Genomic DNA, 22584 nt, shown 5'->3' with positions numbered 1-22584 from the left:
CAGCCACAGTGGGCAGAGCAAATGCTAGCAAAGCAGGAGCTGGCGGTCAGAGGTCAGGCAGCGTTCCCTGAGCGGAGAGGGTGTGAGTGTGAGCTGGGCCCTGCAGTGTCTGCTACCCAGCTAACTATTTATGTGATAGAGAGCCTTGGAAAGGGCCACGCGACAGATGTTTTTACACAGTCTGCATCATGTGAAGTTGACCAGTATTACTAGTACATAAAGCTTCAGGAGAGTATCTGATCAGCTTATAAGAATAACTACTATGAATTTCTTTGGAGAGAAAAGATAAGCTAGACATTGTCCCAGGCTTCATGTGTGACTATTTCACATGAATTGAACTGAAGAGACAAAAAGCTTGTGTGAGCCAGTACAGTTGGTAGATTGCTGAAGGCTGGGTTTTTTAGGATGTGCCCACAAAGCATTTCAAGAGGTAGCTGACTAACAACAGGCTGAGAGGCTGCATACTTTTTCTGAGTCTTATTTTTCAAATAGTTTATCCCCCAGAGTTCTGAAAGTGACCTCCGGGATGCCCGCCAGTTCCTCTCACTCTTAGTAAGTGCCATGAATGAAGTCCCCTCTGGCTATAAGCAGAATAAGGAGTCTTCCAGAGGTCTTGAATTGCCAAAGCTTTGCACTCACCTACAATACAACTTCTGGTACCTGGAAATATGATAGTTTCGTGCTTCCAAAGATGTAACCACCATTTCTGGCAGAGCATAAGCTCCTGAGTTTTCAAAGGGAAGAACCTGTAGCCTAAGGAGTAAGGTGCCCCAGAAACGTGTGCAGGAAGGTCTTCCTCCTTCGTATCTAGTCAGGTGAGAGCAGTGGAGTTAGAGTATGGGCTCACAGGGCGTTGTATGGGATCCATTGTTCGTGATGCAGCAGTCACAGCTAATGTCTCTGAGTGACCCTAACAATTCACACAATGCTAGTGATAACAGAGGAGACAGTTTTCCAGGAGATTCCTTTGGACAAAGCAATGTAGCCATTGATTCAAAGCTTTTGGTTTTGCAGAAAGTCAGCTATGGTATACCCATGAGATTGAGCCTTAGGAGAAACAGTGAGTCAGAATCATGGTGACACGGGAGACTCTATAGAAACTCTTTTATGAAGGCTGTTGGGGTCAGTACCTCTTTGATCCGATTTCCGCTCACCATCGTCACCCATCCGTATCCATAGCACATTATAGTGATTGGTGTTTTTAACAAAGATCCTGGGTCTTCAAGATACATAAATTATGTTTAATGCTGATGGGTTAATTAAGAATTGATAAGGAAAGAGAGAATACATTTTTTAAAGATATTCACTCTAAATGTTTGGAATAATGTATCAGTAGCAAAAGGTTACTGATTTAATAGATAGTTAAGGCCCTCATCAAAAATTACTCATTTTTGAATGATGCTGGAAGGTCAGCATGCCACCATACCCTTCCTTCCAGTCTCAGTAAAGCATTAAGCTGTAGCCAGGAAGAAAATGAGGGCAGAGAGTAGCGGATCTGAAGTTGGAGGACTGCCTGTATTTTGATGTATTTTACCAGCAATGTGAAAAGTGGGAAAAGAAGTCCCCGAAAGTGAAGCCCAAAGAAACAGAACTTTCCATCTTGAATGAAAAAGTGGTCAGACTTTCTGGGTTATCTGAAATCTGTATGCTTTTCAGAATACTTTTCTGAAAGCCTGTGTGTGGGATTGATGGCAAATTTCATTTCTAGAAAATGGTTCTTGAAATGAAAAAAAAAAATCAATGATCTCCTATTTGAGAGAGAAAAAAAAACATCTAGTGGTTTGTGATAAAAAAAAAAAAACATTTAGTGGCTTGTGATAAAACTCCTGATTTTATCATCGTTTTCCATAGTTACTCTTTTTACCACATCACTCATTTCTAGCTCAAGTCCTAACAGCACAGTTTGATTTCTCCTGCAACTTAACTTACCAACTTACCTTATTTTAATGACTAACATAGATTTCATTTCTTCGTGCTGATGAATCCATATTTTTCCTGAATTTTTCATCTGATCAGTGTTGTTCTCTCAGCGTTTCCCTACCTTTTCTTCATTTTTAACCTCTGTTTAAAAAGAAGCATATTTGTACTGTATCCGTGTTGATCCTTTTTATTTCATTTCTCTTTTGTATTAATTTTGTCACAACTGTAAAATAATAGCTATGGAGCTCCACTTGGATCTAGGCCCTGTTCTAAATGCTTTGCATATGTTACTCCTCTCAACATTCCCAGGGTCGGTACTGTTATTATTTCCATTTTAGAAATTGGAACACTGGAGCCCAGAGAGGTTAAGTAACTTGCCTAAAATCTGCCTGGACTTAAATCCGGCCACATGAGTTTGAGTCCGTGTTTGTAACTACTGATAACACAACAGAATAATAACAACACCTTTTGTTACTTTATTCCTTCATTAAGCCTTGTAAATATCAAGTGTACCAGTCCCTCTTTTGAAAGGATGACAGTCCATCACGTACGCGTTACTGCATCCAGGAACAGTCTAGTAACAGCTGTAGAAGCTTTGACCTGCCCTGCCTGCTTGTTTCGTATTGTGTGTGGTTTTTTTTTTTTTTTTAATACTTATTTGTCACTTTGTCATTCAATTACCCAGGGCGAAAATACAAATTTCCCTGTTTCCATTTGCCTTCAGTGAGACATGGGGGTATTAATAATAAAGTCCGACCAAAAAGTTACGTGAATTTTAACTCCCAGTAAGGGGGAAAATAAAAACAACCCGTGTTTTGAATAATTTGGAAATCCCAGTTTCTCTACTTGGTCACTGATCCTGCAGTTATGTGTTTCCTTCACTAGGGGGCAGTGTGATTCACACCAAATAGCACTGGGTTGAGGTCTTCCTGTTTGCTCACCTCTCCCTTAGACTGAGGTTTCCGTGTTGAAACTGTCAGCGAAGGCCATGCCCTCCTTCTGGAGTTGCTCAGGGCCGTTACTCCCACCCCTGGTAGAGACAGAAGAGAGCCTTCTCTTCTCTCAAAATTGAATCCTTTGTATATACCCCTCATGCACTGAGAACTAGGCTTCATCGAAACCCACAAACCCCCTCAGTGATCTGCGATTATTTTAATTTTGTTTTATTTTTGCAGAACAGTTGTAATGATAGGTGAGAGAACAGTACCCTGGAGGCTGGCCGGGAGCTTTCTAAGTCAGCGGGTTTCCTTCTTTTCCCGCTGATCATAGGAGCACGAGTCTCCCTGTCCCCACATCGGCCTCCTGTGCCTGAGTAGCTACCCGTCTGCTTCTGTTCATTCCTTCTCTCATGTGTGCAAGATCCACCAGTAAGCGTGTGCCTGCTTGGTATGGGGTGAAATCCCCTGCCTCGACTCTTCCTGGGAGGCAAAATCAGACCAAATATTGCACGTCTGCTCTATGGCTTGTTTCCAGTTTTTCCATGTAGACCCTCAACAAATTTTGTCCAACTTGGGGCACAGTCACCTTTGGTCGAAGAGGAAGCTTCCATAATTTTAGAGGCCAAGTAATACACGTGTAAGTCAATCAATACGAAGCAAACTGGGCCTCTGTCCTTGATTACAGAAATTACGGTGAGGAGTGTCTACCATCACAGCCTTGGATGCTCCAAGTACCATTATGTTTTTTCCCAGACATTTTGCCACATCTTTAGAAATTTTTCTTTATCCTGAGAATTTAAATAATTCAGAGTGTTCCAGCCATAACAGTTTTAAGGCAAATAGCTGAATATTACATGCATTATACATAGAATGCTTGCATCCTCCATTTTGCGTGAGGCAAAACTGAACAAATTCCTGCTTTCAAGAGCCTATTGTCTAATGGGAGACTGAAGTGAAAGGAAATAATTTCAATAAAATGTGATCAGTGCTGCAAGAAGGAATAATTCACCCAGGAAATTGGGCAAGACTCACCAGATGGGTGACTTTCTGCCACCTTTTATGTTGCAAGATGATTCAGATTTTGCAGTCTCAGAAGACGGAGTGTATTTAGGTCTGAGAATAATAGACACAAAGGACTAAAGGTGAGAAAAATGCCACAAGCTCCGACAGGGCCCTGCAGGCTTTCTCTACTGCTGATCCCCAGTGCCCCAAACAGTGCATGCATGGTAGGTGCTTAGTAAATATGTATGATTCATAGCTAATAAAAGCGTATGTATAATCATCTTTGTAGGAGGAGGTGATAGCGACCAAGGCTGTAAAGGCTGATTGAACCATTTGGGGAGGGACTGACATGGCACAGGCAGTGGACACTTACTTTGGAAGGTCTGAACAGCCACTGGAGATTGTACACAGAGAGCTGAGAACAATAAATGTGTGTTTTAGGATAATAACTGCCCATAGTCTAGAGGATGGATTAGAGAGGGAGGATAGATGAGAAGCAGGGAAGTCACAGGAGGTCTGTCAGTGAAAGCAAAGGATGAATTTAGCAGACAAATTAGTACTCAGAATTAATGAAGTTTAATGACTAGATTTGGGAAAATGAGAACGTGGAAGAGGATTCAAAAAAATAACCTGAATCTTTCAGCGTGAGGATGTAGATGGACCAGAGAAGCAGCTTGACATGTATATGTACAAAAAAAGGTACTATGTTCAGTTTTGGAAAAGTTGTCTCGGAGGCATGTGGAAGCATTCTAGAATGTCCAAAAGACAGTTAGGTCGTGGTATTTAAAACCCACCTGGACTCGTCTACCTGCGTTCCGGTTGCTCCTCCTTACTAAGGCACAGCATGTATACTGAACGGCCGCACCTGGTTCACGGCTGTGTCTTGCTAGCCCTGATGGCATCCCTCAGTACTGTAACGTGTGCTCTGTGAGTGGGAGGGGGCAGGTTTTATTAGTTCATGTCACACACAGGTGAAGTCTAAGATACAGGATAAGGCTTATGTAGAATTGCCCATATATTAAAAGTTAATTGTATACGGTATAGAGAAAAGGCAGAGAATGTTACTGCTCCTTTGCTGTCAGGAATACTGAGGATTCATGAGACTGGATGCATTGATTAAGTATGAAAATTTAATGCAGAATAAAATGGAAATAGACGTTGTGTCCTATTGTGTTATGGTTCTTTCTGAAAATCTTTCTTTTTTTTTCAGGTTTAAAAAATTTACACAGATTGAAGCAAAACAATCTTTTAATCATTTGAATTTCCTTTCTATCTTTATGTTCCCATTCTCATTTCTTTTTTAAAATCGAGATAGAATTGATGTGTAACATTACATTAGTATCCAATGTACAACATAATGATTTGATATTTGTATATGTTGTGAAATGATTGCAATATCTCTGGTTAACATTTGTCACTACACATAATCTACACATTTTTTCCTTGTGATGAGAACTTTTAAGGTCTACTCTCTTAGCCACTTTCAAATATATAATACAATAGAGTATTATTTAGTGTATTCACCATGCTGTCCATTGTATCCCCAGAGAAAGACAAATACTGTATGATCTCACTTATGTATGAAATCTAAAAACATAGCCAAAACCCAAAACAATCCCACCTCATACGTACAGAGAACATCCGGTGTGCCCTCACGCAAGACTTCACTCGGCCCTGTCCTGCCCTTCTTTTGCTGTTTGGAAATGCTCATGGGTGTGTTCTCCACGGCCCCACCGGAATGTTGCTTTTTTCCCCATGCCTCTCCTGGGGCTGAACACTGTGCCTTTGCCTTTTCCTCACTAGACTGTGATTCACCATCTTTGGTTATCAGTCGCCCTCTCCCAAACACGACCTGTCCCCTATCACAGTGCCCTGTGACAAACACATTGAACACATGACAATTATATGCTCAACTGAATGAACACACAGAGAAAAGGGAAGACGCTGATCCTTGTAGACGGGTTAATCCTATTTTGCCTTTCTTTTTTTATCTTCAGGTATTCTTGAAGTTTTGCACTGTGTGTTAGTAGAAAGTCCAGAAGCTCTAAATATTATTAAAGAAGGCCATATTAAATCCATTATATCACTTTTAGACAAGCATGGAAGAAATCACAAGGTAAGTGAGCCGTTTTACGGCCACGAACAAATTCTGCAATAATTTAAAATATTTTTTTAAAATAAAATAACTTTAAAAGCTGAAATTTTTTACAAGAGTTTTTCATCTATTGAGTATAATCTGGTAATATCGTGCAGAGTTTATTCGCAGCATCAGTGGGAGAATGAGCAGGTCTCAATTTGTGTATGGAGGACAGTTGTGAAGTAAATGGACACATCACTGTCCTGTTTAAATGACTAAATCAGAGGTGACTGGAGGAAACTAAATCAGAGGTGTCTGCATGTGTGACAAGCGCTGCCGATACCTGACTGTGTATGGGAATTAGAGTCAGCGACAGTGGTTTCTGTTCCCAGGTTCTGGACGTCTTATGCTCTCTCTGCGTTTGCCATGGAGTAGCAGTCCGTTCCAACCAGCATCTCATCTGTGACAATCTGCTGCCGGGAAGGGATCTGTTACTGCAGACACGCCTCGTGAACCACGTCAGCAGGTTGGTTCACATACACAGTGTCACCAGATTGGTAACCTAACAAAGGAATCCGTGGGCTCGCTCTGTAGCGACGACGTCAGATGGTCTGTTTATTTTATTACGGTCTTTCTCCAGTTAATGGTATAATGGTATAAGAATTTTTTCCTACCACTCAGATGAGATGATAAGAATAGATGAACCAAATGAAATATACACATTTATCACAGACAAAGGCGTAACGGCTTTTGTTTCACATTCTTACGTAGCTGAATTATCAGACTTTCAGGAGCAGGCTGACAGCGATACAGGATACAGTGGAATATAATTATGTGTTACACCTTCTTAAAATACCAGGGGTGCCAAAAAAATGTGCACAAGTAGACACTTTGGTCAACGTTGCTCAAGCAGTAGTTCGCCATAATCAGAAGTTTCTGGATGCTGATGGGAACCACTTTGAGCACCTCTTGTAATTGCAGAAGTCAAATGTGACTTGTATTCATGTTTTGTTATCGATATATATTATTACAATTTTCATAGTTTTTTTCTTTCTTAAAGTGTGTGTATATATATATATATTTTTTTCACCCTCAGTATAACTAAAAACACTACCTTTCAGTACCAATGTTGAATTTCCCACTATTTATAATAAAAAAAATTGAATTAGAATGTCCAAGATCTAACAAATTCCATGACTGACCAATAAAACTACATTTTCAGGCAGATCTACCTTCCAAAGTATGAAATATCTATTGAGGACTGGGTACCAGGCAACAGGCCGGTGCTTTACGTGTACTCTATACTCTCTGTACCGGGTGCTGTTATTACATGTTACAGATTGAAATATGGGAACTGGAAACGGAGCTCAGGTCTATGCTGGAGACTGAGCGCATGTCACAGTGCCTTCCTTATACAAAATAGTAGTAGTCGTAGTAATAATAATAATAGTAAAGATGCAGATTATAGTTAAGAAAATATGTGTGGTAGTAATAACTGATATACTGTATCTAACAGCTCTTCAGGTTGGTGTAAAAGTAATCACAGTTTTTGCAATTATTTTTAACCTTTTAAACGGCAATTAGTTTTGCACCAACCTAATGCTTCACTGTTTTAAACGTAAATGTCAGGCTTGGTGTTTATTTCTATATTGTGTTTTAAAAATAGGATTAATTTAAGACTTCCTTCATTGTTCTCTATAGAATAGACCTGCCGTTACCGAGTGGTCTTTCCCAAGACCTTCTCTTACCCCTAGTGTTAACATAGGTACTAGTCCCCTTATGAAGTGCAATTGCATATAACTAGCTAGAAACTCTTCTGTTCACAGTGAGGCACAGAGAACAACAAGGATGATTAGTCACCTCATTCCTTCACTAACAACATGACACACTTCACCTTCATACCCCATGTGACATAAGCATAGCTTAGGAAGATGTCTACATGTCTTGGACTAATAACAACTCCATTAATTCTCAGGGCCGTCTCTACTGAGTGTCTCTCCTGAAACATGGTTAAAATATGCTCAAGAGCAATAAAAAAAAAAAAAAATCATGTCCCATGGAGTGACATTGCAGGTGACCCAGAAAGCAAATGCCATTCTCTGAGAGTGAGCTGGCTCTCGCTGCATACTACCTCCGTGATTGTCCTAATCATTTTGCAGTACTTAAGCAAACAGGTATTTAATATGATGCATCTTAGAAGAGCAGGACTAATGTTCAAGACTGTGAGATTTAAATTAAGACTGAAAAGTTTGTTCGGGTTTGTTCATGTGCATTTCTATCTCTTTAAAGCATGAGACCCAATATTTTTCTGGGCGTCAGTGAAGGGTCTGCTCAGTATAAGAAATGGTACTATGAGCTGATGGTGGACCACACAGAACCATTTGTGACAGCTGAAGCAACCCACCTGCGTGTGGGCTGGGCGTCCACGGAAGGGTACTCCCCCTACCCCGGTGGGGGTGAGGAGTGGGGTGGAAATGGCGTTGGAGATGACCTCTTTTCCTATGGATTTGATGGCCTGCATCTCTGGGCAGGTAAGTAATGTCTATTCTCCTTCAGTCTTTTTTAAAGAAATCTTACCCTTGCTGTACATTTCTGAAAACTATTGATGTGGTTTATACTGGACATTTATTATTCACAAATTTAACGTTGAAATGATGAATGAGAATATTAAGTAAAAAGCAAAATTTCACTTGGGGGAAAAAGAAAACTTATGATTATAGTACATTTTCAGTGGACTATATTGTTTATGAACAATATATAGTCGTCCCGCCTTATCTGCAAGGGATACATTCTAAGACTCCCAGTGGATGCTTGAAACCACAGATAGTACAGAATCATATATGTCTTTGTTTTTTTCCTGTACATATGCACCTTTTCACTTAAAGGAAACACTTCTGGCTTCTGTTTGGCATATCTGAATTGCCAGCATCACTACTCTTGAGCTTGGAGCCATGATTAAATAAAATAAGCAGACACAAGCATGACAGCCTGTCTGATCACCAAGATGCTACTCGGTGACTAATGGGCGGGAGCATAGCGACACTGGACATGGCTGGTTCACATCCTGGGTGGGACAGAGCAGGATTGCAGGAGATTTTATCGTGGTACTCAAAGCAACATGCAATTTAAAACATGAATTTTTTTCCCTAGAGTTTTCCACTTAATATTTTCTGTCCACAGTTGACTATGGGTAACTGAAACCATGGAAAGTGAAGCGAGATAAGGGGGCCTTCTGTGTTTAAAAAGTGACATTTCAATTCATGAATCAACCGCAAAAACCTTGTTTGCTTCCTACTCACTTTGATTGGTATGTGCAAAGCTTTAGCTTCCCATATTAAAAAACAAAAACAAAAACAACAACAACAACAAAAAAAAACACAATCCCTGGAAAATAATCGGAAGAAATAGGCTATGTTCCACTTACAGATAATGTAATGTCAGGATTCAGTAATTCGTAACACATATTATGAGGAGTCAGTTCTTATTCACATGACAGTTGTAGAATGTGGAACTTTGAACATAAATGTGTAGTTCATTTTACCAGCTATCAACTCTCAGCATTGATGGTTGAATGTATATTAAAAACGAGTTACATACATTAAAAATAATACTCTTTTCTCTGATTTATAAAAAGTTGTATTTAAATGGGTGGCGCCATTTAGCTCTTGATTATGTGGATGTTTCTTAGATATTGGAATTCACCTGCATTCTGCAGACACTGGCTTGTATTCATAAAGCCGCATTTAGAGTATAGTTCTTAAATTATTTGGTAACAAATTGAGCAGATAGGAAATACAGAAAGCTACCTTACAGTATAAAAAGTTGAACTTTTTCTCTTACGGGGTACAAGTGATAGTCATTTATTAGAGCTGTATAGGTCTTATAGCTTAGGAAAAGGCATTTAATAATTGAATTGAATTAAACCTAAGAGTTTATGGAGATGAGTTTATTAATAAAAACATTCCACGTAATCTTATCTAACAGTAGTGCTTACTGAATTTTTCCTTTATTCCGTGCTAGTAGCTCAAGTGGTCTGGAAGAGAGGGAGCTGGATTTTGCATGTTTCATCAAATTACTGGGCCTGTCTTATACATGCGTTCTGGTCAGACTATATATAATCACAATGCTTGTTCCCATCACAAAATTTTCTTACCAACCAAATGAAGGTAAAGAACAGCAACTTGAGGAGACCTAACAAATACCAAATTGAGTCAATGTCTATTTTATAATACTCTTTAACTCTGGCCCTCTCTCTTTACCTCCTAGTATCGCTCCCCACAAAATGGGTATACTCAGGAGAGTGAAAGGAACGTGTCAACTTATTCTCCCGTTACACGGAGATGAGTGGGGGCAGTGACACTAATAAGACAATACTGAATTGTTTCTAATTATTCCACATAACACCACTTCACCCTTTTTATTTTCACATTTCATTTGAAGCTTTTTCTTCCAACACATAGAAAGTGCTTATGGAAATCGAACTGTATGTGCTGTGCCTTTCAGTGCAAAGTATCTGTTAAAAATAGAACACTAAGAACAACCGATTCAGTGAATCTGTGAAAATGTCACAGAAAGAACGTTAGGTTGTGGAACTTCAGGAGAAAATCACCTTGAAATTTTATGTCGGGAGAAAATTTTTGTTTTTTTTAACGACAAGTTACTGTGCACCATATCATGCCTACAATTACTAGGAGCTTCTCTCAAGCACTGGGATTTTTAAATGCTGATTTTAAAAATGAGTTTTTATTTTTCAGGTACAGTTGACGTACAATGTTATATTAGTTTCAGGTGTACAACATAGTGTTTAGACATTTATGTAACTTAGGAAGGGATCCCCCTGACTAGTCTAGTACCCATCTGGCAGGATACATAGTTATTATAATATTACTGACTATATTCCCTATGCTGTACTTTATACATTCCTGTGACTGTTTTTATAACTGGCAATTTGCACATCTTAATCCCTCCCCCCTTTTCACCTCTCCCCAACCCCTCTCCCTTTTGTTTTAGATTCCTGGTCAAAAAGCCAAATCTAAATAAATTGGCTTCTGACTGACTCACCAAGGTCAACCTCATAGTAATTCAGATAATCTTCTTGAGGCCACTGTCCTATTTCTTTATTTGTAATAGTTGAAATAGAATTGAAAGTATCAAATATCTGTGATTTCTGGGCACGTTCTTTACCATTTAACTCTTTCAATTGGAGCGTGAAGATGGAACCTGAACTTGGCTCTTCAGCCAGTTGTGAACTGTGTCTTTATTTATTCTTTCAACTTAAACTTTGTACAGTGTTGCCACATCCCCCCTTGCAGAATTGGATCTTGGGTGTCCAAGTCCCATGCATTTGTGAGAGCAGAGTGTGAAAAATCTAGGTGCTTTTGGAGACTGTAAATAGGAAAGATGGGTACAGACTTGCAATCCAGGACTGATAAATTACACCTGCTGTCTTCCTTTCCATCTCATGCAGAGAATAGGATGCAGTTTTAGGGATTGCTATGAGTTCATAGAAATACAATCCGAAGATGATTCTAAGTGGATTTAGCAGCGTGAGTGTCCCTGGAACTGTAGACCTCAGGCTGTTGGCTTGTGATCTCGTCTGTCTTACTCGTTTGTTTCAGGCACTGCCAAACCGTGTATCGTGGTGACTTTTAGATAGTTGTTATCATTAGGACAGTAATATCCCTCAGACTGAGCACCATATTTGTTTTATAGAAACTAACTGTGTAGTAACATTTTTATCAGCCACAGATCTTGACACAAAAAAGGGTAGAAACCTTTTTCTGAGAGCTGCACTGCTTTCACATGGTGTTTTGAAAAGTTGTCTATATTATATTCAGGCAATTCTAGAAAAATCCACTTGATAGTGAATTTATTGCTTGCAGATTTGAATATTGGTGAAATAAAAATGTCCACATTTTAAAAAAGTAGATTTGCTCTATTACTGGCATTTGAAATATGCTGTTGGTAAAACCTTGGCATGTTAGAAATTTTTGAAAAGGTGTTATTTAAGATCACAAAGCTTGTATCATGAAATCTATTTTTGTCTTTGCTCAAATTGAGACATTTTGTGTGTTTGAGTTTGGGACTTCTTGTCGCTCAGTGTACCCATGGGACGAACTGCCAAAGGAGTTCTGACATAGTGAAGAATGGTCCTAGGCCCCACATAGGTTGGCCAGGGCACAAAATGGCATTTATCAAATGTCATCTTCATGCCTCACATTGTAGGCTGCTATGTTTAAGAAGCCAACCAAGATCTTATGTGAATTAAATTGTAAAACAACAAACTGATTGCTACATATTTGTCTCTAGTAAATGATCGTATTTTCTGCTTCATAATCCTTGTGTATTTTTATTTTATAAAACAAAGGAAACCTGATAGTTTAAAAAGGAACTGACATGAAATACCTGCTGTATCTCAGACTCCAAGTTCTTCTAAGTCATTAATTTAATCATCACAACAACTCTACAAGATGATGACATTTGATTTATCAGAACTCAAGCTTTAGAGAGGTTAAGTCATTTGCTGATTATACAAGCACTGTTTCAACTCAGATCTTTTCCTGGACATTTTTCCTCTGACATCATCATATTATCACCTCTAAGATGAAAATGCCACCCTACATGCAGAAGTTTCTACATGCAGAAACTTCTACATACAGAAGTTTCTGCCTATCAGAAGGTCCATTTTATAACAAAGATAGCAGAATGACTCCTGAAAAAAAAAAGCAACATTTTTTTTTTTGACAAAGGACTTGACGTGTAACATTATTTGCACTCAGCATTTATTGTATTATAGTATTGTGCATTGATTTGTCCCTACCCATTCAGATCTCTGTCTCGGGCTCTGAAGATGATTCTCTGAGATAAACACACATATCCTTCCTTCGTGTTTTTCCTCTCTAGGTTGTATCGCTAGGACTGTAAGCTCACCAAACCAACATCTGTTGAGAACTGATGACGTCATCAGTTGCTGTTTAGATCTAAGTGCCCCAAGCATCTCATTCCGAATTAATGGACAACCTGTTCAAGGAATGTTTGAGAATTTCAACATCGATGGCCTCTTCTTTCCAGTTGTTAGTTTCTCTGCAGGAATAAAGTTAGTATTTCTGTGTTTTTGGTCTGTATCCCTTCTCACTTACACTTGCACAGAAGATTGCACTGCCACCACTCCTGCTTCCCTAACTTTCTCTCTCACTCCTGGGCATCTGTCCACAGGGCCTGCTGCCTGCTTTTAAAGAAAGAGGTAAGATTCACCCCCCAGGGGTGAATGGTTTGTCCACATATCCAAGCATTTAGCTGTGGGCGGTCCACTAACTCTCCTTGAAATCAGTGTCCTGAAATATTTCAAATCCATTTAAGTTCACTTTTTCATTTAATAAGGGAAAATGAATAACATTATATACAAAATACTACTTATTTTCTTATATTTATTTTCATTAATTTTCTTTATCTTTTCATCATATTTCCACACTATACTCCAACGCCCCTAATTTCTACAGAAACTAAATTTTGTTTTGTTTTGTTTTTGATCAAGACAACTCCTGTCTGTGTTAACCTCTGCCTATTACACCTGAAAATTATCTGCCTGAAATCCACTGGGTCAAGATGGTTTCCTCTAGCCCTTTGCTTTTTTTGCTACCACCAGATGGAAAGAGAAATTAAAATGGTGATTCCTTGGAGTTTTACAAAGAGAACTTTAATAAACAATGGTCTGTTGTGATAAGTGCCCCGTCTGTCATCTATTAATATATGTCTGTATCTACTTAATGAGTGTGGCTCACTTATTTCAAGTGACCATCCGTTTATTCTGGTTATTCTTTTTGCTGCAACTCTACTCACAGGAGTAATTCATAGTTACAAAAGCACCATGTTGAAGAAGGGACAGAACAATCACGAAATATCAGCTATGCATGTACCAATGACCTTTTCTCACGTGTTTATACAAATTATTTTTCTTTCTGTAAGCTTCTGGAATGTTTTAAAGTGCTTGCTTTTCCTCATTTTTGTTTTTTTGCTTTTTATTATATTTATTTATGTTTTTAGCCTGGAACTGATACACGAAGTAGAAAAAGAATTACAAGGAAGATGAAAATTTGAATTTATTTTCGTAAGCTAAAGTTTGAGAGCCCAAGAAATCTGTAACATTTAGCTATGTTTCAGAAAGGTTGTTCAGTGGAACTCATAGTAAATTATTTTAATTGAGGAGGAAAGACAAAAGACTTTAGTAAGTTTTCATAGTTGTTGTTAAGATATAAGGTTAATAAGACATAAGGTTACCTACTTTGTTCAGCAAATTGAAGTATCATTTGAGTTCCCTTAATGAATTTCCCTGGGAAATGGGACACTGGAAAGTGACCTCGTCCAGCCCTATGATTTGAAGTGTATAGATATTTAGATCATGTCTGCCCTTTTGCTGTCGACTCTTTGGTCACCTTGAGACATTAAGTGACCAGTTACTGTGGACAGGTAGTTCATTCAGCTGGGAATATGATGCCTGTGCTTTTGTTATTTCCCCAATGAGAGATAAGTTTTTGCTGATCCATTAACATAATTCCATCAGGTTTTCTCTTTTGATCAGGTTTACCTTTTATAATCAGAGGTTCTTAGATTCTAAGGCTCCAACATTATGATGGTCCTTAGGGAAAATGCGGCTCTGATAAAGTTAATTTTGTACTAATAATTTATTCCTTGAGTTTTGTTGATCAGGAATCTTTTGTGTGCACCAGAGATACAACTGACCCTGACGTATGTCCCTTTTCAGGGTTCGCTTTCTGCTTGGGGGGCGCCATGGAGAATTTAAATTCCTTCCACCACCTGGTTATGCTCCTTGTTATGAAGCTGTTCTGCCCAAAGAAAAGTTGAAAGTGGAACACAGCCGAGAGTACAAGCAAGAAAGAACATATACCCGGGACCTTCTCGGGCCCACAGTATCCCTGACACAAGCCGCCTTCACACCGATCCCTGTGGACACCAGCCAGGTACCCGGATCAGCTGTAACGGCAGCATGTGCATGTTGTCATTCTGATGTGCAGTGGGTGTCACACTCTTGACTGCACCCCCCAAGAATGCATTTTTACAGTGATACAATTTATAAGTATGGCCGAAACAAGTTTCATAAAATAATGCTTAACTTTATCATGTCCCCTTACCCGTATTCTACCCTATAGTATTTTATTTTTTTAAGGGTGGTCTCAAGCCACTCCACTGATTTCATAATGCAGTCATGAGTCTGTGACACACTAGTTTTAGAGAGTACTCTTTACATAGGTAGATATGGTGTTTTTAATTTCTTCTCCCATCTGGATACACTTACTAGTATTTTCAAACGACTTAACTGCCCTTTATTTTGGGTAGAGATGGAGCTCATGGAGTCAGAATGCCTGAGATCAGAAGCCTCCCCTGGGACCTTGAGGAAGTTATTCTTCCTGCTGATTTTGGGATGCTAAGAGTTTGTCGTAGTTAATAAGTAACATGTTAGCACAGTGGTTTGCAAAGAGGCACCCAAGAGATGCTAGCCATTATTCTTGCTTTTCTGTAGTGTGGATGTGAAAATAATCTTGACACTAACAGTGAATTAAATATTGCTTTACTTTGATGGTGAAGTACCTTTAGTAAGGTTCGTTAGGTATTCAAAGTTTATGAGTGTTTGAAGATGAAAGGCAATTCTTCTAAAGTCTGATTCATACCAGGCCTCAGAAGCCTTGGCTTTTTAGAATCACTTGTTAAGCTCTTTGAATCACAGTTTTATGTTTTGTCCCTCCATGCTGCCTTTTAATACTATGTAGTAAGACAACACACAGGCTTTGTTCGTCTCTGAGATTCCGGTTGCGGGGCCTGCCGCTGCAGGGTGGCTGGGTTCTGGGTCGTGCTGCTGAAGTTTCCTAGCAAACACTGTTGGGAGGATAGACCCGGGCTGAAGTGGACCACGGGATTATCAGCGCTAATGCACTGTGGATTTCCTGAGACCTGGGTAACCTCCACTGTCTTGGGGAAAGGAGGCGGTGACAGCCTGCTCCCTGGGGAAACCACCTCAGCCATGGATGTCGTGGACAGTCGCCTAGTCTGTTTGTTCAAGGGCTAGTTGTGGGTGACACACAACCCCTCACCTTGAAAACCTTTTGTGTTCTTTGTAGAGAGGTCATTAAACTTCCTCTTTATAATGGGAACATGTAACAGTTTCCCCACTGGAGGACTCTATTTGGAAACCATGAAAAATAACGGATTGAAGAGAAAACATAAATTACCACAATCAGATATTTATAGGTTAAAGAGCCAATGGATCATGGTCTGGGCACTGAATTGCCTCCTTCTGGCCGGTGGAGGTGGCCAGGTTGGGGTAAGAACTTTGGGGTGATTCTCTTTTTAAACAGTGCACGCTCTGGTGGTTATCCCACATCCATCCATGAAGGCGTCTGTCTTGATGGTGATCGTCCTCACCAGTGCTCTGTTTTCTTTCTTCCTAAGGTTGGTTCATAAGTGCACTTGGAAACCTAAGCTTTCCGTCCCCATCCCCTGGAAAAAAATGGTCCCGAACTTTACCTAAAGAATGTATAGATAACTAGTTATATTTTTTTAACCAGGTTATAATAGATGGTTTAGAATCTAGTTATATTATTACATTTTAATGGTACATGAGTCTGTTTTATTTAGTTCAATTCACACTGAGGACAATTAGCACTATGTTTTATTGTATTTTTTTCCTGATGTGTGCTTTCTTTTTCTCTTCTTAAATTTTAGATCGTGTTGCCACCCCACCTGGAGAGGATACGAGAAAAACTGGCAGAGAATATCCATGAGCTCTGGGTTATGAATAAGATTGAACTTGGCTGGCAGTATGGTCCGGTACATAGTTTTGAAATTTATTTTCAGATTCCAGTGATACATTTTTTTGAAAATATAACTTTTTCTTACTCATCCTACTGTAGGGTGACATAAGTGAATTAGATGGATTTTTTCTTTTTTCCTACACATCTGTTTTTGTGCAGTTTTTATTGGTGCATTCACTGAAGGATGACTCAGTTGCCTAGACCTTTGAAAATTGTCAGTCTTTATGCTGACAGTTACATTTTTAAACCAAGGTTAACATATACAGACAAGAGGCATTGCTATCTAAGTCATTTAGAAAAAACAAAACACAACTCATTGAAGTTGAAAGTGAAAACTGAAAATGGAAAGAAATTTGTCGAATTACTTTCCCCTCTGATGATTCATTTCTCTTCACCGCAGTTGTACGTCCTGGGTCCCAAGTCACAGCTGGTTTCACAAGTGGGAGACAGACAGGCTGTGAAAGAATGATGGCTCGTGTTTCCAAATGGTTACTTTTTAAAGAATTGAGCAAAGTGTTTGTCAATAAAATATAGATGAACTAAAACCACATAACTGCCTATGTAATCTCAGGATATTGTATAGCTGTTTTAGGCAGGACCATGGCAGTGCTTTCATTTTTGTAATATTATTAGTGTAAGTGTCCTGAAGGGTGAAACACTCTTATATTTGACTGAATATAAAAATAAATGAGTGTATCCACTCAGTCATAGTTGATCGCACTAAGCGTTGAATAAAGAACATTTATTGTAGTGTTAATGGTAATATGGGATGATACCCAGACTACTTAGTAATGTTTATGTACGTATTCAGAGCTCCGCTTTCCTCACACCCTCGCACTTACAGGTATTAGGTTACATTTTCATAACAGCACGCTGAGCGATGTGCTGTGTTTTCAGTTTTACCCGTGACGGCATAGCTGAGAATTCTCGATGCCTGGACAGCAATCCCAGCTGTCAGTGGCTGTGCCAGGACCAGGACCCAGGTTCTCCAGCTGCTGGTCTAGAACCATTTTTCATTGTAAGATCTGCTGAGGCATGATCAGAAAATGGGGTCCTTTTACTAACTCACTAATGGTTAGACAATTGTCAAATCAGCAAACACTTATTAAGTACCTAGTTTTTTGCTACATTCATTGACGTTTAAAAATTGGGGACATGTATAAGTGCTAGCTAAAAGATTTAACCATCAGTGCAAAGCAGTAAAAGGAGAGATATTATAAATGTACATAGTTCATTGCCAGAGGAATTACAGACAAAATTTACCACAAGATTCAAGGTGAAGGATTTGAATTATGGACAAAATTCACCTTATGTTTCAAGATGAAGGGAGAGATGATTGCAGGCTAGGAAGACTTAAGATTCCACACAAACAAACAAACAAACAAAAACCCAATATCGTAGCAGAAGCTGTGTACTGTGCATATGCTCCAGAAAGATCATCCCCATGGTTAGCTCCTAAGATTGCCTAAATCGTTATAGCCTGCAGTGAACTCGAAACATTTCTTCTTTAACAGATGAGGAAAATACAGGTCTCATTGGTATCTGCTCTTCAGGTTAACTCCCGTCCAGCTCGGTCTCGTACCCCCATGGCCGCTGTGTTCAGAGCAGCCTTTTAGTTTCTGATACGGGAAGGGAATGCTGTTCCTTAGCACTGTCAGTTCCACAGCTCTCCCCTGTGGTCCCTGCCCGGGCCTGAGGCGGATTCAAGCAGTGCTGGGCTCTGTGAAAGCACCGTCTGCCTCCAGCTAGACAGTGAGCACTGTGCCTGCGGCTGTCCTGCAAGCACCTGGCACCTGTCCTGCTTCAGGGAACAGACTCAAGTACACGCTCATAGAGCAAAACAGGTGTGTCCTCGGGGCCACTCTGGAATCACATGAGAGGATCAGTAATGTGGAAAAGTCTCCGATTCACAGATCAATAGATTCCATATTGTTCTTTCAGCTGCAGATCGCCTTGTGTCCTGCTTCCTTACAAGGCTTCCCTAAAACTCCTTTCAGATAAGTGGTTATGAGCCCTGACCTACGGTCTCTAGTAATATTCTAGACTTAGGTACGTCCCTTTTTTTAGGCTAATTCTTTAAATTCTTTAACATTTTAAAGGAAGTATTCAGTTGTGTTTTACTTTGGAGTAATTGAAACTTCCCAATGTGTTGAATAAGTTGTTTTGTTTGTTTCGTTTTGTTTCCCCAAAGAATGTCTTTGGGATCTATTTCACCAGTGCATCATACAAGAGTTCTGTTTCACAGAGTAACCTCAGGTAGATCCATGCAGGCTTTCCGTTGTTCCTTTAACATTTATTGTATGCCTCCTATTTGCCTGGCCTTGTGCTTGGTACCGGGGTCTCAAAGGTGAAAAGACCTTGACTTTTAGGAGCTTCTGGTTTGGCTGAGTGATAGATATGCAAAGAGTTACAAGTTAAGTTCCATAATGTAGGTGCTAACAGAGTGAAGAAAGAGTATTTAGGTCTCTCCTGGGAAATCTGGGAAAGCTTCCAGGAGGATGTAAATATTTCATATGAGGCCAGAGGGATGAGTTACAAGTTGACTGGCAATCCAGGAGCAGGTGAGTATTCTGTTCAGAGGACCTGGGATGTGTAAATGCACGGAGGAGGAAGGAGCAGGGCACTGCAGTGCCCTTTCAGTAGCTCAGCATTGCTAGGGGATAAAGAACACGGTGAGAGGGGTAGAGGTAGGAGGTCTGGTCAAGTGGACAGGAAGCCTGTCCCAAAGGGCTTCTGGCAGGACGGGGTTTTATTCTGTAGGGGGGTAAAGAGCATTGAAAAATGTTTAGGGAGGAGGTGGGCATGCTTAACTGTGCTTTGGAAAGAAGCTTTGCTTTTGGTGTGGGTGGAGGACAATGAGCTTGGAGGAGGCAGAGACCTAGGGCGGGGACGCAGGTGGCCCAGGTGAGAGGGGGTGCCTGCCACGCAGTGGGGATGGAGAGACGTGACTGCTGGAGATGTCCTGGAGTTTGCGTGGGACATGGGAGAAGGGTTGGGGTGAGTGTGGGCTGGTCTCTGGTTCTGGTGTGGACACCTGAGGGGATGGTGGTCAGTCGTTCTCTGGTGTAGAGAACGGAGGGGGAAGTAGGGATTATACAAATAGGGGTAGATTATCTCAGGAGTGGGACACATTCATTTTCACCTGCACATTTAAAATTTAGAGTTAAAATTTGTAATTGTAGATTTCATTTCCAGAGTTACACATTTCAATAAGTATATATCATATGTGCTCTTGTGTAAGTCACCAGGAAGAAAAAAATAAATATTTTTCCCTTGGCGGCTCCTGAAGCCTTAAAAAAAAATTCTTGCTTGTGTTTACATACTTTCCTGTGAAATTTATAGAACTGGTAATTATTCCCATGGAGTAATTTGTTCCCTTATAGCATCTGCCTGTCATCTAGGTGCCACCACGGCAGTAATGCCTCTGTAATTTAGGTTTTAAGAAGATAAAAAACCTAATTACTAATGCAATGAGACAGGCCATCTTTCTCCTTAATTCATTCCTAAAATCTTGAATTGAGCTGAGTCTGATTGCTAATACACACTTTCAAGGGGTCATAGGAAAAAGTCCTATTTTATGCTGCCTGACTTTGCTAAGGTAGTGGAGTGATTGGTGACAGCAGGAAGGCACTGACATGGGTGAAACAAAGAGCTGGCACCACCTCAAAGTTTACATCAGCCCGTCTGTTGTTAAGTGAGGTCTCTGATCAGTGTGGCTCTAAACACATACAAATTATAACATTTGAAAACTAAGTCATCACTACTCTTCTTACATAGGATTCATTTCAATATACAAAACATGGAGTGTCTACCACGTGCCAGGTGTGTTCTAAGTGCCAGAGATGCATCAAGGAGCAGAAGAGACTAAAAGACCTGGGCCTTTGGTCTTACACGCTGGTGCAGGGAGATAGTCGGTAACCAAATAAGTAAGAATCGAGCCTGTTAGCAGGTGGTAAATGTTATGGACACACACACACACACAAAGAGTAGCCTGGGTGAGCAGATTGTCAGACTGGGAAGATGGGCAGCATAAACCTCAGTGAGAAAGTATGATTTAAGCAAATGCTAGAAGTTGCCAAGGGAGCGAGCGTGCGGCTATCAGGGTATAGTAGGCATGGATGCTGAGTCAGGAACAGTGCCAATCAGAAGAGCCCAGATAATGCCAGGTTTCAGCACTGACCTCAAACGTAACAGTGCCTGGGCGATCACCAAGGCAGCTCTGCTGGGTGCGGACCTGGGAGACTGTTACATGCCAATTTCCTGTCCTGTTTCAGGTTAGAGATGACAATAAGAGGCAGCACCCGTGTCTGGTGGAGTTCTCCAAGCTGCCTGAGCAGGAACGCAATTACAATTTGCAGATGTCGCTCGAGACCCTAAAGTGAGTCCCTAACTTTTCTTATTTCCCAATCTTCCTCACCTGAAAGAAACAAGTATTGATATACTTTAATTCAGCTGTGGAGTTATTCTAATTCCAGTTAGAACTTTTCATAATGCATAGGTGGATTGGATCGGTTTTGTTGGGAATTAGACTTTGACACTGTTCTTTTATGTCTTTGTGCTCTATAAAAGCTTTTTACATAGAGTGTTCTACAAATGTTTATGGACGTTATGTAATACAAGCGTTCTGTGATCCCATAAAGTGTTTGGAGTGTGGGCGGTGGACCAGTTCAGTCACAGTTGTTACTGATTTGAAATGACATGTAAAGATGTTAAGAACAGTGTTTAGAAACTATTATACCAATTTAAGGAAGCAACTTATGTCTGTTGAATCTGATTGATAAAATGGAGGCTTATACCTCAAACTTTGTGATGTTTTTATCCTTTCCAATCTCAGGGTTTTTTTTGGTATTTTTTCTCTTACAGTGTCAAGTACGCCCCATAACACAAACCAGATATGAGAGTCACCCTTGACACTTCTCTTCCCTCCCCCAAGGCTTTCCAGTCATCTTTTCATCAACCTACGCCTTTTCTTTTCTTCTACCACTAATCATGTTGTTCCCACACCATCACCTCCAGCATACCAGTGCTGTACCTCCCTAGCGTAAGCTGAAACCATTATTCCCCACCTAAAACCATGATACCCCCCCTAACAGATCCAGTGAAACACTCAATTCAGGAGAAAGTACAAACATAACAAACTGAGAAAAATATTTGCAACTCATGTCTCAGACATTTGAAGAGCTCCTAAAATGCAACAATGGAAACTAAATCTGGTAGAGAAGTGGACTAAGAATATTTTCAGAGAAAAAAGGTATAAGTATCTCTTAAGCATATGAAAAAGGTGCTTAAACACATTAATTGAAGAAAAATGTAAATTAAAACTATAACGAGGTACCTTTTTAACCTATTAATTGATAAGTTCAAGCAGTTTAATAACTCATGTTGGAAAAGGTGTGGGAAGCAGGCAGTCATACATTGCTGGTGGGAATATAAATCATTGCCATCTCTATAGACATGTGGCAATACTTGTCACACTTTAAAATGTACATACCCTGTGACCCAGTACATCCACATCTAGGAATTTATCCTACAGACGAAGGGTATAGTCCATGTATTAAATGTATGAGGCTGTTGCTGGCAGCACTGTTTGTGATACCAAAAGACTGAGCAGAGAATTGCTTAAAAACGTTATGACAGATCCAAGTAATGGGACATTTCAGAGCTGTTGAAAAATAAAACAGCTTTATAAGAAAGGACAGTATTTCATAGTTATATTGTAAAGTCAAGATAGCAACTTGCAGAGAACTCTCTCTAATGTATACCCATTGTGTAACTGGAAAAACACACACACACACACACCTGCCTTAATATGCACAGACTC

General features: G+C 39.9%; 1 protein-coding gene across 5 annotated transcripts in view; it reads left to right on the top strand.

Annotated features, from left to right (window-relative positions):
• RYR2 (ryanodine receptor 2) overlaps window positions 1-22584 on the top strand; it is a 572172-nt gene that overhangs the window by 318855 nt on the left and 230733 nt on the right. For all 5 annotated transcript variants that reach the window (XM_033099500.1, XM_033099502.1, XM_033099501.1 and 2 more), the window contains 7 exons: window positions 5858-5976; window positions 6330-6463; window positions 8227-8468; window positions 12841-13033; window positions 14699-14915; window positions 16675-16779; window positions 21038-21141. In XM_033099500.1, coding sequence (XP_032955391.1) covers window positions 5858-5976; window positions 6330-6463; window positions 8227-8468; window positions 12841-13033; window positions 14699-14915; window positions 16675-16779; window positions 21038-21141 — 1114 coding nt within the window. The remainder of the gene's footprint in view (window positions 1-5857; window positions 5977-6329; window positions 6464-8226; window positions 8469-12840; window positions 13034-14698; window positions 14916-16674; window positions 16780-21037; window positions 21142-22584) is intronic.

This window comes from Rhinolophus ferrumequinum, chromosome 27 (assembly GCF_004115265.2).
Source record: "Rhinolophus ferrumequinum isolate MPI-CBG mRhiFer1 chromosome 27, mRhiFer1_v1.p, whole genome shotgun sequence".
Taxonomy (NCBI): Eukaryota; Metazoa; Chordata; class Mammalia; order Chiroptera; family Rhinolophidae; genus Rhinolophus; species Rhinolophus ferrumequinum.
Note: the sequence above shows the minus strand (reverse complement) of the source record. Positions and strands in the feature narration are given on the sequence as shown.